We start from the raw sequence: 16552 nt of genomic DNA on the forward strand, positions 1-16552 counted from the left end.
CCTTTGTTGGATCAACAGAATATGTTTGCATGGGTGTGACTGTACAGCACAGGAGAACAGAAGTAGATTAGGATCTACTTGGCATTTTCAAGTTTCAATTGGGACTATACAGCTTGGGACAAGGATCACCTCTCATATGCCCAATCAACAGCTTCAATGTGTACGTGAGAGCATCCTGCAGATACCATCTTTGTAGGAGGTCTATTCCTCACAATATAGGAATTGGGTCCTTGGTGTTCTGGCACCTACCTTTTGGAATTCCCTCCTGTTAAATATTAGACAGCAGCGTCCTCTGTTGTCTTTTGACTTTCCTCTTCAGAAGAAATTGTTCCCAGTCTGCACTGGTAATGGAAGTATGTTTAAATGCATTACCATTTGCATATTTGCCACCCTGATCTTCCTTGGGAAGAAGGGTGAGATATAAATTTAACTATAAACAATGTTTTCAACAATGGATCCAGGTGCACAGCCTGGGAGTCATTTTGGACTCACAGTTGCCCATGGAGGCACAGGTCAATTCTGTGTCCAGGGTAGCTGTCTACCAGCTCCATCTGGTATGCCAAATGAAACCCTACCTGCCAGCAGACTGTCTTGCCAGAGTGGTACATGCTCTGGTTATCTCCCGCTTGGACTACTGCAATGTGCTCTACATGAGGCTACCTTTGAAGGTGACCCAGAAGCTACAATTAATCCAGAATGCATCAAACATATGCAGAATGCATATAACACTGGTCTTAAAGGATCTACATTGACTCCCAGTACATTTCTAAGCACAATTCAAAGTGTTGGTGCTGACCTTTAAAGCCCTAAAAGACCTTGGCCCAGTATACCTGAAGGAGTGTCTCCACCCCCATCGTTCAGCCAGGAAACTGAGGTCCAGCACCGAGGGCCTTATTGCAGTTCCCTTACTGAGAGAAGCGAAGTTACAGGGAAACAGGCAGGGGGCCTTCTTGGTAGTGGTGCCCGCCCTGTCATCAGATGTCAAGGAAATAAACTACTATCTAACTTTTTGTCTGGCCCAGTCGGGGCTGAAGAGGTTGAGCCCAGTCGTTGGCACTGGCTCAAAGGCGAAGCTGACAAGAAGACATCTGAAGGCAGCCCTGTTTAGGGAAGTTTTTTAAAAATATTTGATGGTTTATCATGTTTTTAATATTCTGTTGGGAGCCGCCCAGTCAGATGGGCGGCATACAAATAATAAAATTATTATGAATTATTATTACCCTCCTCCCAGCTTCATTGCTGAAATAAAGGCTTGGGGAGTGTATTTTGTGGGTAGAAAGACTCGCTCACTTGTGATACAAAGCCCTGGTATGTGTACAGAGACACCCTATTCCTCAATTCTGAATACAGTGGTACCTCAGGTTAAGTACTTAATTCATTCGGGAGGTCCGTTCTTAACCTCAAGCACCACTTTAGCTAATGGGGCCTCCTGTTGCTGCCGCGCTGCCGGAGCACGATTTCTGTTCTCATCCTGAAGCAAAGTTCTTAACCTGAAGCACTATTTCTGGGTTAGCGGAGTCTGTAACATGAAGCGTATGTAACCTGAGGTATCACTGTATGTTCAGTCACTGCTTGGTGCCTTGCTCCAGTTCATGGAGTTAATACGCCTGTCCCAAAATAGATCCCACAAGCCCTAATTCTGCTTATACATTGCTATAGAGCAATGTATCCCAACCTTGGGTTGCCAGCTGTCTTTGGACTACAACTCCCATCATCCCCAGCTACCAGGACCAGTGGTCAGGGATGATGGGAACTGTAGTCCAAAAACAGCTGGCGCCCCAAGGTTAGGGAACTCTGCTATAGAGAAAGCACACCCACTGCTTTTTTCAGCCCTCAGTTCCTGCACTTCTCAGGTGGGTGCTATTTTGCCATTACAAGGGAATGTGTGAGTTCCGGCGCCTCTTTTTCTAGAACAATAGCACCGACCACACGAATGCAAGTCTCCCATGCAGGTGCTGAGCTCAACCGCTGAGGTCCCCAAAGTATTTTGGGTCCTCGACACAGAGCTTTCGCAAGCCAACTTCGTGGCCACTGGACCTCAACAACACACACCTGCATTTACAAACCCCAAGCCTTGAGAGCCTGACCCCTGGGGCAAGAGTGTTGCAAGACGCAGAGACGGTTAAAGAAGCTCTGCTGTTGCACACAGTACTTTTGCGTTGATGAGGCAGCGAGCAGAGAAAGTGCCAACATTTTCCCCAGCGGACGCCTCTGCAAAGGAGCTAGCTAGGCCCCGGGATGCAGCCCAGCCGGGAAGAGCCGGCTCCTTTCCTCCGCCTCCGCCATTCCACCGATCGGTCAGCAAGCGGCGCCAGATTTCGATGATTCACGCCGAGCCGGCGAGGAGGCACGCGCGCGCACACAGCCCGACACTTACACAAGCGCACACAAAGCGGCTGGGCGAAGCTGGAGCGGGGCTCCGACGCCGAGCCAGCGGGGAACGGCGGCGCAAAGCCAGGCGGAACGGGTGGCAGCGCGCGGAGGACGGCAAAGCCCTCTGGCCGAAGGTGAGTGCGCCTGGAATAGCTCGGCAGGGAAACTTGCAGGCTGCTTCTCGCGCCGCCTTCGAAAGGTACCCGCGTCTCCCTCAGAGCGCCCTTTGATTCCCTCAGCCCGAGGGGCGGCTGCTTTCCTTTGGGGAGGAGGCGCAGGGAGGGGCTCCCAAGGTAGGTCAAGCCCGTGAGGAGAATCCCTACTTCTGCCACTCAAACTTTCCCGGGAACCCGCCGCCCTCCCCTCCCGGTAGGACTGCTGCTGCTGCCTTGGCAGTTTTGGTTCCATCTCCAGGTTCCTCTGACGGAGCGCCCTGTGCGGCGGAGCTGCTCAGGAGACCGTCAGCTGCGTCTCCCATCAAATGCGTGGCTCACCCGCCTCCCTTGCCCCTCCTAGAGCTATTAAGCCGCTGTGTTTTGAACGCTTGCCTTTTTCTTTTTCTTGTGGACTGATTGACTGAGACAGGTATTTGTCCCTGTTCTCCCCACCACCACCACCTCCTCACCACCTTTCTTCTCTTCCTGCTTTCTCCCTCTCCTAACCACCCCGCGCCCCGTTTTGCAGATGCATAGGATATTGGCCATAGTTGTTTGGTGTTTTCTGCAAGTGGAAGGCAGGCATCCAGAAATCATCCCCGGGAGCAGCAACAATGGGAATTTCTTGGACAATGACAAATGGCTGAGCACTGTTTCCCAATACGACAAAGATAAATATTGGAATAAGTTCAGAGATGTAAGTACTCCTACTTTCCCCCCCTCCAAGCTGGTCCTTAGAGATCCCCCCCCCCTTGCTAGGGTCTGTCTGATGGTTCAGGTGTGTTGTTTCGGTGGGGTCAGAGGGATGGGTATATCTTTCAGTATATGTCAATGGTTGCTGTAGATTTGGAAGAAGATCCTCATCCTTTAAGATCAGCTGTGTTTCAGTCTTCTTACTATTAGTATTCTGTATATGGTTAAGGACTCATTTTCTTGGTCTTCAGTTTTTCCTTAGGGCATAACTTTCAGAGAACTTTCTGTGTGCCTGTGTTAAGAGATTAGTTGCTGTTAAATGCAACCTTCTGGGGGGGGGAGGATGCAAAACTATTTACCCACTCAAGCCACAAGGTGGTAAACACCTGAAGCTCTCTTCATGCACATGTGGCAGGAGACCAAAGCAGAAGATTCTATTATCTCAGTTCTGCTCTCAGGGGTATTTGTTATGGTGTCTGTATTTCTCTGTCTTGGCATACTAAACATTCAGGAATGATTTCAGCTAACATTGTTACTCCAGTTTATGGATTGTGCTGAAACTTCATGCATTTGTATGGGCAGGGAAAATGTATTTCATAAGCAAAACTTTAGGGAAAATGAACACTTCGAGAAATAATTCCATTGTGGTTAACTGCCCCAGGATCAGTAAGGGGGGGGGATGTAATGGCTTTGTTACTAAGGCTAGGTATTTGAGAAGCTTAATGTAACCCATTTAGAAATGTCTAAAGGAATATTGTGGTAAGCTATTAACAGATACCATTCCATTCCCTTGCAGTTGGTATAAGCAAGGGCATTCTGCCAAGTGGATTGTAGGGCTGGGAAGAATTGGTCACCTGGTGTTCTAAAAACAATGAGGCAGATTCACAGCAACATTTATCTGCTTATGTCAGGCCTTATGGGAAAAATAAGACCAGATTCTTAAAAAGATGGCATTTACTTGACTATGACTATTACAATCTGTTATTTACTGCAAGCAGTTCTCCAATTGAGTAAAGCCTCAGTTCAGTCCCATTGATGTTATTTTCATTTTTATTCAACTTCCTTATATATATTAAACAAAATTCTAAGGATACCTTGAACCATCATGATAAATGTATCTAAGCTGGAGGAGGTGTTATGATTCAGTTAATGTTTCTGACTGAAGAAGGATTGATCTTTATGGTCAGAAGTCAACAGGAATTTTGCTATTGAGTCTAGTGGGTTTGACTTGCAACCTTTTTAAGAATTTTATTTAATGAGTGGCCTTCTGCAGTCTTTGAGCGGATTCTCCAGGAGATGGCAAAAGATTCTCCACATCTGCTCATTTCAAACCACCACTATGCTTGGCCTGTGGTTGCTAACTGGCAAGGGGGAAGTGTGGTCTTTATCTGCCCCCTTAAGAAAGGTTTTATGTGCAGAAAAGAGAAAATTATACTTTCCATGGTATGAAACTAAATATATTTAGCAGTATGTAGGAAGCAGCAAGAGATAGCAGCATAGCTAATGGACTAAGTCCAAAAGTTGGCAGCCCTTTGCTTAGCACACATCAAGTATACTAGTAAGGAATGCAGGTTTATTTTGCATAAAATATGGGGAAGGAGATAAGTAAGGTGTGTAACACATGGATGCTACATTTATCTGTTTATATATTTATTGACCATCCATTAACAGCACTCTTGGAGTGGCTTGCAGGTGGCTCAAAACAACCTAACATTTAAAGGAGTTATAACACAAACACCAGTACGGAAACCAGTACAAAGCATTTGAAAAATATTCCTTCCACATACTTGATAAATCAGCCTTGCAAATAAGTCCACAGCAGTTCCTAGTCTATTAACCTACCTGCTCAATAATGCCATATAAGTAATTATTTTATGGCACAACCATAGCCTTCCAGTGTGAGGAGTCAGGTGGGGGTTATTCCAATTAAGGGCTTATCCATTCTTGTCCTGCTCCTCCTCCCACCCTCCAGGGGAAACTGCTCTTTAGTGCTCAGTTGGAGTAAATGGCAATTTGGTTTTTCTCTGGATTGAGACTTGTTTGGTTTTAGCACTAAAGAACTGATTTTTCTCTGCAAAAGGAGTAGGGCAAGGGGAAAACCACTCAGATCTATGCCTAGAAAGTGCGGGTCAAACAGAAAACTGCTTGGGCCAATCCTTTCTAGGCATGGGACAAGTAGAAGTACGACGGAATGAGTAGAAGTGTGAATGAGCCCTTCACTAACAAAATTATTACCTACTTGATCATCTTGTCGCAATTTTTATTTGTCATAGCATAGGTGAATGGGCAGGTGGGCTATTCTTGATGAAACTTTCTAGTTACTACATTTTATGTATTCCCACTGTGATTTTTGAAGACCAAAAGATAGTAATTTACATAAGCACATTTAAGAGTTGGTACGGTTTAGTGGATGCGAGTGAGCTGGGAAGTTGACCTGATTGGTTTCAACTCATTGTTTAGATTGGATTTGGATGTTTGAATTTTTCTTTTAAGTAAAATTACAAGCTGATTTTTGAAGTTTCCTCTGTTTTCAAAGTGGTTTGTTGTAAGCTGGCCGAGAAACACAAACACAAAATGCATTTTGCTTTGCATCTCATTTTTTAAATATATCTTTCATTATTCTTCTCCACACCTCGTAGAGGAGTATACAGTAGTTTTGGCTGTTTGATTGGTCCAGTATGCTGTGCTTGAAGAGAGCTATTTATTTAATATGATCTATTTTCCTCAGAGATGAAAGGAGGTAGCAAAGGCATACTCTACTATGACATTTGGGCCATTGAAATGAGCATTACCCGGAGCAGCTCTAACTCACGTCACTGGGCCTAGCACACCAGAAAACTCGTAGATTGTTTCTTAGAATGTCAGGAGAAGATTGCTCACCAGTCTTCATTTTTCTTCTTGAAGAGAAGTGCACATTATTCAAATTCTGCATGGCATATATCTTAAAAGGAGATTTGAGTACCTCAACTCTGGCAGTAGTAATGCTGTCAAAAGATTATTTATCAAAAGACAGGAAAACATTAGGGTTTAGTATGTAGGTGAATGGCCCTGTGTGTACTAAATCTTAAAACCACATAAGTAATTAACAATCATGCTTCTTTCATGACTTGGATATTTGGTGTTTTGAGCTATCATTTGGGGAATGCACTTCGTCAGAATAAGAAACTTAAGTTGCCAAACGAGATGTGCTGGGAAGTGTTTTTGCTTCAGTGAATGCCCTTCCATGAAAACATATGTTTTTCCCGATCCTATGAGCCAGCACATTTGCTTACCTCTGCCCTCAAGGCAATGAAATGTACTTTGGTGCAGTAGAAGAGAAAGGAAGAGCAAGCCATCTCAGATCCCTGTGGAACGTTGCTTCCCCCTCATGAACGGTTAACTAAATTTCATAAGGGATGTTTACACATTGAATTCAGGTAGTGTACAATCTCAGTATGCAGATTGTTGAGCTGTAGACTTGTTTATGCAGTTATTTGCATGTAATGCTTAACAAGTGCACAGTCTGTGTACCTGGGTAAATAATACCTGCACAAACCAACAGGCTGCACACTCTTTTACTTAAATGCTTGTGCATGTGTAGAAAAGGCTTTTACCTGGGTTCAGGGTAACATGTGAACAAACCCATGGCTTACCATTATCCATTTAAAGTCATAGCCATCTCTTTTTACTATCCTTTTAGTCTAGGCCTGTGAATTTTAATTATCCCACCACAATTGCAGTACTGTAAATAAAACCACAGTTTCTAAAATAGCACCAGGGTTCCAGTATGAGTTGTAATATATGATGCATTATGCCTGAGCAGGGAACTGCAACAAAAGTAGGGGCCAGGGGTTATGAAAGCTGGTCCCTCTCCAAGCATCCCTGTCCCCAACCTTGAGGAGGAAGGTCTGAAGGGTGTTTCTATCATCAGTGCACACACACACACTTCCCTCTCAGAAATAAAGGGAGGACTCTCTCACCAGATAGCAGGATGTGCATTTGCTTTTCTTCTCTTGTATCTTAAAGGCATTTTGTCATTAGATTGGGGAGTCTACTTCAATTGCCTGGGCTCCACCATACCTCTGTCTTGCCTCAGCATTCTAGGATGAAAACATTGATATCCAGCAAGGAGGATGTTAATAAAAACATACATATCCTGCAAGAGGATATTGACTAAGAGGGCAGTTTAGCACAGCACTACACCTCACCCCAACCCCCCATCACCAGCTAGAATCCAGAGCTTTCCACTTCCCCAGACTGGCACTTTGTGTTAACTTCCCCTGTTTCGATCAGTGGACTTTTCTCCTAGGATATGGAGAAGGAATGGTGTTTGCTACCACTTTTTTTAGTTTAGAGTGAATGTGATCCACTTCCATTGAGTTCCAGACCCTCCAAGTGTCCCTATTTTCCAGGGACAGTGCCGGATTTACAGAAGCCGACCCGGTTTCTTATTTGATCCTGGAATGTCCTGCTTTTCCTTAGGACATCCCTATTTCCATCAGAGAAATGTTGGAGGGTCTGGAGTTCTGGATCCGAATAAAAAATACCTTCCATGCTAAAATTTAGCAGCGTAGAACCCATTCATACTTTCAAGAGAGAGAATCATGTTTTATTTTGAAGGCCACTTCCTTGAATATAATAACTCAGTGGTCAGCAATCCAAATCAGATTCATTTGGCTTCAAAATAGAAGAGCAACTCATGGCAGGAAATCTAAATTAATAGTACAGCAATGCTTTAGCAGGAGTGATAATAGGCTTCTCCATTTGCTTTGTGCTCATAAATCAGTATTTGATAAATCAATTTGGAATAATGAATTTTAATCCAAGGAACACATATTCTGCAACTTGTGTATGCAAGAGCTATGAAAATATTTAGACAGAGAATATTTCTAGCTTCCAAATATATAAAAAAATTGGGGAGTCTTAGAGCATGCATTAAGAAAGGTGTCATGGTCAGTGCAAAACTGAAAAGCTTGAGTGATAACAGCAGAAACCTTGCAAATGTGTCAGTTTAGTCACATGTATTCAAATATTTGAAGATAAAATAGTCTAGGTTTGTATTTGCTTTATAATGCTTATATAGAATAAAGAATATGTTTGGCACAAGTTTTTAACCCAGTAATCATTAGCAGTGAAGATGTAAATGACCCACTGAGATCATTAGAAATGTTTTATTTTTAAAGCAGTTGGATTGTAGCCACAGAGGTCCAAGCAGTCAAATGATTATGTATTATGCCTGCATATAGATATTTTTCATATCTGTATTTCCTGCTGCTAGGTTATTGACATGCCCAAAAAAGTGTTTCTTCATATTGCAATGTTTGAAAGTAGAAAATACATTGGGTGCAATGGCTTTCAGGGAGCTTTCTTTTATACAATGAGAAATGTTGAACTGAATTATGAACAATTACAGTTATAGAACTGGACAGGGTTATCTCTGTATTTGCCAGTATGTTTTTAAGGTAGTTTTCATCAGCTTGGGCTGCATTTTTAAAAATTATGCCCATGTTTCAAATTTGTCTGTCATCTTAGAAAAAAAGTTATAGTTTGCTTTCTGGATGTTGGTTATAGGTACCAAAAATAGCCAAGCTGCAGGGAACTATAATGATGTTGAGATCATGCTATCTTCATGTTGTGGATGGAGAAAGAAAAAGAAATATTTCAGCTTTTGGTGAATTGTTGGGTAAAATAAAATGAAGAAACTTGACAACCTTTATATGGAAGATGGATGCCTTCGAGGATGATAAGGGGCAAATGGGCAAATTAGATCTTAGCCAGATGTGCTTGAGATGTGAATTGTTTTTAGATTGATGAAATCCTAAACCCTTGTTAAATAAGCAGCCTCTGGGCAAAATTCTCTTTTTCAGTAACATTGGCAAAACCTAAACAGAAATGAAACAGTATTGCCAAAAGCACTTCTGTGTATCTCCTCATTAAAAAGTTGGTAAGAGACAAAACAGGTTTGGAAAACAGACCCACATTCTAGTATACAACAGTGTAGCTGTGGGTTTGTATAGCTATAAAAGAGTCAGCTTTTGAAAGTACACTACTCTGTTGGGACTTGATGCTGCCCTCCTGCCATGTATTTGTGAAGAGACCATTTGATGTAGCAGCTGCAATATTAGGTTCAATATGAGAAACTTAAATTCATATCCCTGGAGAGCAATGAAGTTCCAGTGATGGTTATAATAAGTCACTTTCTTATTCTAAGGTCCTTTCTGGTCTTTTAAAGAGGCCCTGATACTGTCTAGTTTTGTGGAAAAGAAGCTTCCCACCCTTCAGGGCCATCTACACTGGCTGCCCCTCTTCTGGTTAGATGTTCTGCCTCCCTTACAGTTACATAGAGAATAAATCAGACTGGTAACCTCTTGCTGAACATATAATCCAATGTCATCCTGGTTTCTCTTTTCCTCTGCTCCCTTTGCTGACCTTTGTTCTTAATTTAGATTGTAAGTTCCTTGGGGCAGGAACCTGTCATCTTCATTTGTTACTCTGTAATGCTCCATGAAAAAGCAGGTGGTAAAATATTATAGAACCAAGAAGTAATATGAGGCTGGAGCTTAGTGCAGCTTGGGGACATCCCCAAGCTGTGCTAGTTCCCACTTTGCATGATCCATTGACCCCTAGCTGAGAGGAGAAGTGATGGCATTATTACTTCCTAACTTTGCTGAATGCATTGAAACATATAAAACAGGTATAGCAAAACAAGGGAATGCCTGCAGGCTGAGCTGGTTTCCGCCTTGCATGTGACGGGGCTTTATTTTTCTGTAGATTATCGGAGGTGGGGTAAATTTAGAGATCAGTTCAGAACCCAGAACTAACATCCGGAGGGATTCAAGGAACCGGGGAAGAAATTTCAGTAAATGGGATGCGGAAAGGGAAAGCAGTACATCATAAAAATTAAAAAACCAAGCACTGTAAGCATTTATGAGATGTTAGCATCCATCTGTCTTGAGAGACAATGGGGTGTGCCTCCGGGGGTGAACTCCAACTGCTATGTTAGCAGCACCAAAGTGACCTCCCTGTTGTGCAAGCCTGGGCAGTGTGTATAGAGGTCCTGGGCTGATGTCCAAAGGAAAGCAGAGCAATATGTTTGGCTGCAGGAGACATACAAGGTGCCATCCAACAGTCTTAGGGACTCTACTCCAGATTTGTGTAGGGTTTACTCCTTAGCCTTTTCTTCTCCTGAAGATATCTAGGAAGGCAGCAGAGGTTTGGGATCAGAATTTTCCTTCTCTTAGAAGGGCTGCCTTCCCAGGCTGACAAGCTTCATCTGCCCCTCCCTTCCCTCTACAGTCCATGCAGAAATCCCATCTTCTTGACTGTTGGACCCACTGTTGATCTAAGCTGCTCAATCTTCCAGAGCCTGTTTTCACATTCATGGGAAGTCCATAACTCGCTGAGGATTTGAGATCCATCGGTTACCCTCACCTGGTTTAGCCAACTTGTTTAAGCCCTTTCCTGGGGTGTAGGCGTGTTGAATGGTGATAGCTTCTAGAAGACACAAGTGAGATCTGAGTGCAGGGTGAGTACCAAAGGTGGACAAACTACCCCAGAAGGAGCATGATGTGTCCCCTACCACAGGCACTACCCCTCCCCTAACCATCCCATAAACCCCATAGTTTATGAACATGCCTGATCTCATCTCAACTTGCAAGCTAAGCAGGGTGCTTGGATAGGAGAAAACCTGAGAATACTGGGTGCTGTAGGCTTTTATCTCATGAAATGTATATGTTATATAATCTTGTTAATTAATTTGATCTAGTTTAAAATGACCTAATAACAAAGTTACTGTTTGTCCAGGATGATATAAAGCAGAATTTGGTATGCTACCTATACTTTTCAAGATCTCGTATAGTTAGCATACCAAACACTGCATATCTAATTAATTTTTTATATATACCCCTTCTCTCAATTATTTCCCAGACATTATACTCACCATGTTGTTAACCAGTGTATCTAAACCTTGATTTCAGTTTTACCAAATTACTTGCCCCTTAAATTCCTGAATATTGTCACTTCTTTGTTATTGCTTGAAGAACTTTGTTCTGCCAGTCTGACATTTAAAAAACTGAATGTTCATTTGAGCAGGGTTGCTATTCCATAGTGGGATTCAAGGGCAAGTGGCATTTTAAGAGGCAGCTTATAGTTAAAATAATTCCTAAATTTGTGCAGCAGAGGCTTTGTCAGGGAGGCATCTTGGGTTAGTAGACCAGTCTTTTATCTGTCACCTAAGCTGTTTGGTTTGTAATCCATTGTAGCAGAAAATCAGTCTCATTAAATGGGCGCAAGTGACTTAAATTAATTTGTGGAATCCTATTCATATCTACTCAGAAGTAAGTACTACTGAGTTCAGCTGAACCTACTACTCTTAGGCAAGTGTATAGTATTGCAGCCTTAGTTTACTTAATGATCTACAGTAAGCACCATAAATTCAGCCCGCTCCTTCAACATATTGAGCCCTTCTCTGTGTTTTCTCAGAATGCACACATTTTAACATGGGTATGAAAACTTTTTCTTCTGTATTTCTCCCAGGCTAGGACTCTGGAGAGTAAGACAGCAGATGATAGATGTATAAAAATGTCCTTGGTAGTGTAAACACTGAAGTCAGTTCAACTGTCTCCTTGTTTGGTGTGCTTGCTATATGCTTGTAGCAGGGCAAGGAGAGGACAGCGAAAAACTTTTGAGAGGCATTTGCAATAATATTGTGTTGTATCCAACTTAACTATTATATGCCCAGAACAACTTTTGCAAGGACAGTGGAACTTTCCCTCTGCCTCTTGCCCCTTCATTCCCCCAAAAATTCTATCTGCGGTTTTACCCAACCTATGGAGCAGACTTAGAGTCCAGGGGGAGCAGAGGGAGGGGGGGTTCTTTTGTGCTTGCAGAAGTCATTCTGTGCACAAAATGATTTAGTTTGGATATAAGCCAACATTATCACAGCACTATTGGGCAATATGTATTTATATACAATCTTACGTTTTTGGCCTGCTGTCTGAAATTGTCCTGTAAATAATTTGAGATTGCGATGAAAACCACAAATCTCTATTTTGTTAGTTTGGGGATATGTTCTTACAGAAGGTTCCAAAGCAAACTCTTAGTAGCACCTTTTTTTGCTAACAGAAGCACATGAATAATCCCCACACAATCAAGATTTTATAACTTGGGTATCCCAAGTGATAGCCAGCTTTCCCAAACCTATTATACTCAGAACATCCTGACCTGTATAAGAATTCTATTACTTTTCTAGTGCTCTCATATGTACCAGGATGCAATATACTGTGTCTTAGATTTCATTGAAGCTTTGCAAAGCTTATTCATTGTGCTATGCAAACACTTTGGTGTAGCTATGAGTAATAATCATAAAACATAGAAAAGAGATTGCCTTGTAAAGATAAGAAAATGAAAGATAATAACAAAATGAAATTGAGAATAACATTTTCAGTGAAGGTGTGCATTCTGTCTTCCAAATGTAATTGTATTAGACTTGGGAAACCTTGTTTCATGCATGCTTATCCAACTTTCTTCTCTTCCTCAACATAAGAAAAAATAAGTGTTACGGTGAAAACTGGGACCTCCTGTTATAACACCTAGGGGGGAACCTCGTGACCCAGAGTGTATTTGTAAATCCACCTAGGCTTCTTGGAGCTTGGGTTTTAATTCTCATGTAGATAAAGTTCCCATACTGTGGTTTAACTATGCTCAGTGGAAACAAAACAATGCCAAACCAAAACTAATGAATCTGGACTGCTTTCACCAACCGTAGATAAGATTAAGCTCAATTTAAAGTTTGGACGGCGTTCCGTGTGCGGCTCTGGCTTGCCAGAGCAGCGTTGTCACGCTGGCCACGTGACCCGGAAGTGTCTCCGGACAGCGCTGGCCCCCGGCCAATAGATGTGAGATGGGCGCACAAACCCCAGAGTCTGGCAAGTCTGGCCCGTTCGGGCAGGGGTACCTTTACCTTTACCTTTAAAGTTTGGACGACATGCTAAATTTTGGTAAATCTAAATGGAAAAAGAAGCTCTTGAATTCATTGCCACATGGCAGTTGTTGTCCATCACATCACACTGACGTTCAAGCTTCATTCTCGATAGATGAAATCAGATATAATTACATTTTTGTAATTTTATCAATGTATTATATGTTCATACTTTTTGGAGAGGGTTAAAGATGCATTTCATTATTGTGCACATGTTAGTAGTACTTTACATAAGTTTTTTGCTATTTCCAAATTCTAAGTTCAAATGTGGATTTGCAAATCCTTCTTTCTCTTATCAATATGACCTAGGCCTCCGTAGCTTCTGAGTGCTATCCAACTAACATGTCCATCAGTGCAAGAATGTCCCTTTCTGCAATGGAATTCCCCTTTCACTCCTTGCAAGCCTCACACCCTTGCGAAAGCTGTTCTGGAGGGTAAGGGGTAGCAAGAAAAACAGAAGATTGCAAAATTTGAACCTAAGAATCTTCTGCATGCAAACCATGTTCTCAGTGGCTGAGCTATATGCACCCCCTGCAATGAACTACTGTCCCAGTTGAAACTGAACTGACAGCTTCTCATTTCTAAGGCATACTTTCTTGATTAGGGACATTCCCATGGAATTCTGTATTAAACCTGAATATTTGCTCAATATTTTAACAGCAAGGCTTATTTTTATTATCTGATCCTTTGTAAGCTTAATATCACAGATGTATCAACCTGATGCCTTGCTCATCCTCATTGTTCTGTCCTCATCTGCTGCTTTTTATATAATTGGCCACAGAGGACCTTGTTTTAGCTTTCTGCTCTCCATTATGCTTATCATGCTATTATTGAATGACTTTCAAGGTAAAGTCTTGTACAGGTTTTTCCCCCTTCAAAGAGAACTGTTGGTTTCATCATTTAGTTGTTAAAGAGCATATAGAATTCAGCTTTAAATAGTTGGTACATAGAAGTAGTTTTAAAAGCTGCATCCACCAAGGTGAGCATGACTAGCTAGTTAGTTGTCCCCCAGGTTTCATAAGCCTGACTTACTTAAACTTAGAAGTCAGGCATTTAGAATTGCTGTTTCTATGCTGTGGAACACTCTTCCAGTAGACATTCAGCAGGCACCCTCACAGCGGACTTTCAGGTGTTTTTTGATTACCTTTCTTTATGCCAACAAGCCTAATTATTTGTTTAATTTTTCTTACGTCAAGCTTAATGACTTAATGATATTTTGTATTGTTTTCATATTTTATGTTCCATTGTATTTGTGATTGCTGTGCATTTCCTTGACATTTTATGAATGGCAAGTTTTAACTATTTCTTGTTTTTGATGCCTGCATGAGACCATGGAAACAGGTCAAACACCCAACAGGTCATGATACATAGCTAGTGGGATGCATTTGGCTTCTTTCCATACTTCAAATTGAGGAATAGGGTACTAGGAATTGCATCCAAGAGAAGGAAAACGTCTGCATAGCATATTCTAAGGCCCAACTGCTACAAGCTGAATTTTGCATATATAATTAATGCTGATATGCATTAATTCTTTCTGTAATCTGTAGGTGATAATTATAAAGCGCTTTGATCATAAGATGTACCTTTTAAATAATATGTATTGAATCATTAGTTTTAATTTCAGTACATGCTTTTTCAGTACAGTATATTGGCCAATTAAAACTTGTCCTGGAAAACTAGAGCTTTTTCACTTTTTCACTTCTGTAATAAAGTACTGGATGATCACTGGAAACGCAGTGTGTAGTATTATTATCCCATGTGTCTTTGTAATTATATGTGTGAAAGTGGTTTCCTTTTTTTGCGTGGTGTACAACTTAATCATCAATGAGCAAATACCTGCAAAATAAGTAATTTTCTTTAAATATTTTGACAGTTCACATTTCTTTCATTGTACATTGGTTCATTACCCAAATATCAGGGTGTATGTGTATAGCTATTTCAAAATCTTCAACACTTAAACCAGGCATTTCACTTCACACAGCATGAGGATCACCTGATCTAATCTTTAATAGTTTTCCTCCAGTTCTTACGTATTCCATACTGAAGTTCAGTGAAGTGGACACACTGTATTTATTAGTTTTAAACTGCAGTTTAAGATTGCAAACCACAAATAGCTCATTCTGGAATGATCCCAAGGAGTTAATTTGGAATACACCATAGAAGAAATATATTGTCATTGTGCCTTCCAAGTGACATTTAGTTTGGTCTCCCTTGTGTTTCTGAAAAATGTGAAACCTTACAGGGACTACTCTCCTTATTTCTACCTGTCCCAAAACTGAAACATCAGCAGGAGATGTATAAAACCATGCTAATCAAACCAACCCACTTGCAGATGTAGACTGACTAGTTTCTGCCTAACTCTCCTAACATCTGTGTCTACTGCACAAACTGTTATGTTGGCATTCAGTAAGTCCAGTTGCTTTCATCTGCAGTTTTATTTCTCTACAGATGGAAGAGGATGCTTTACTGCTACCATTTTAGATCCACAGTTGTATATAACTCAGTGCTGAGCTTTCACAATGATGATTATTCCAAATTTTGTAGAAACCACTAAATTTGAAGAAGAGCTGTGTGTGTCATAAATTAGTTTTCTACATTTAATTTTATAGCCATGTGTAGGAGTCCTGTGCAGTTACTTGGACACATTACTACATACACAAAACTTAAGAATGTACTATTAACAATAACTCATAATTTCCCTTTTTTCAATGATGGGTGGCATAAACATGTTTTAAATAACTAGAAATTATCTAAATTAGAAGTTTTTGAATACCAAACATTTCTATTAACTGTTGCTACTTCACCACCCTCTTATAAATTATTGTGTTTGTGCCCTTAAAAATGTATGTTGGTCCCTTTACCATATATTTTCTTTTAAAGAACTTGAATTTTTCAATAATGCACCCTTTTTCCTGCCTGGTTTTGATGCCACAAGGAGCTGTCCAGTGCTGAATAATTCTACAAGCACCTCATTGAGTTACTGAGGAAAGCCAGATTGTACAGGGTGAGTCTTTTTAAAAGAGGCCCCGTGGAACATGTGTACTCTGTATCCACGGGGCCTCTTTTAAAGGACTCACCCTGTATTACCAGAAGAGTGCTTTAATGTAGGAAAGGTAACCCAGTCACTGACTCCTAGGTATAATTAGCATTGTCCTTGGTATCCCCCACTCCACTACCATGTAGGAGCGCCTTAAGCAATATTTTGCTGAATGCATGTCAAACACCCCATTTTTATCATGTCATCTCTCCCTAGGAGAGCTGCACAACAGCAAACAACTTTAATATTAGTCCCCTCTCATTCTGTCTTGCCTGTCTAGGCTTCACTTTAAATGGAGAACTGCAAGTCCATTTGTGGAAGGAGCACATGTTAAAT

At 41.3% G+C, this 16552-nt stretch overlaps 1 protein-coding gene across 1 annotated transcript in view; it reads left to right on the plus strand.

Moving 5' to 3' along the window:
• Positions 1-2238: 2238 nt before the first annotated feature.
• Positions 2239-16552, plus strand: part of SPOCK1 (SPARC (osteonectin), cwcv and kazal like domains proteoglycan 1) — a gene marked incomplete at its 5' end in the record, with an annotated part of 409034 nt that continues 394720 nt past the window's right edge. The window contains 3 exon segments of the mRNA XM_082211637.1: positions 2239-2269; positions 2272-2507; positions 3058-3225. Coding sequence (XP_082067763.1) covers positions 2239-2269; positions 2272-2507; positions 3058-3225 — 435 coding nt within the window.

This window comes from Podarcis vaucheri (genome assembly GCF_965113315.1).
Source record: "Podarcis vaucheri genome assembly, chromosome: 2".
Lineage (NCBI taxonomy): Eukaryota > Metazoa > Chordata > Lepidosauria > Squamata > Lacertidae > Podarcis > Podarcis vaucheri.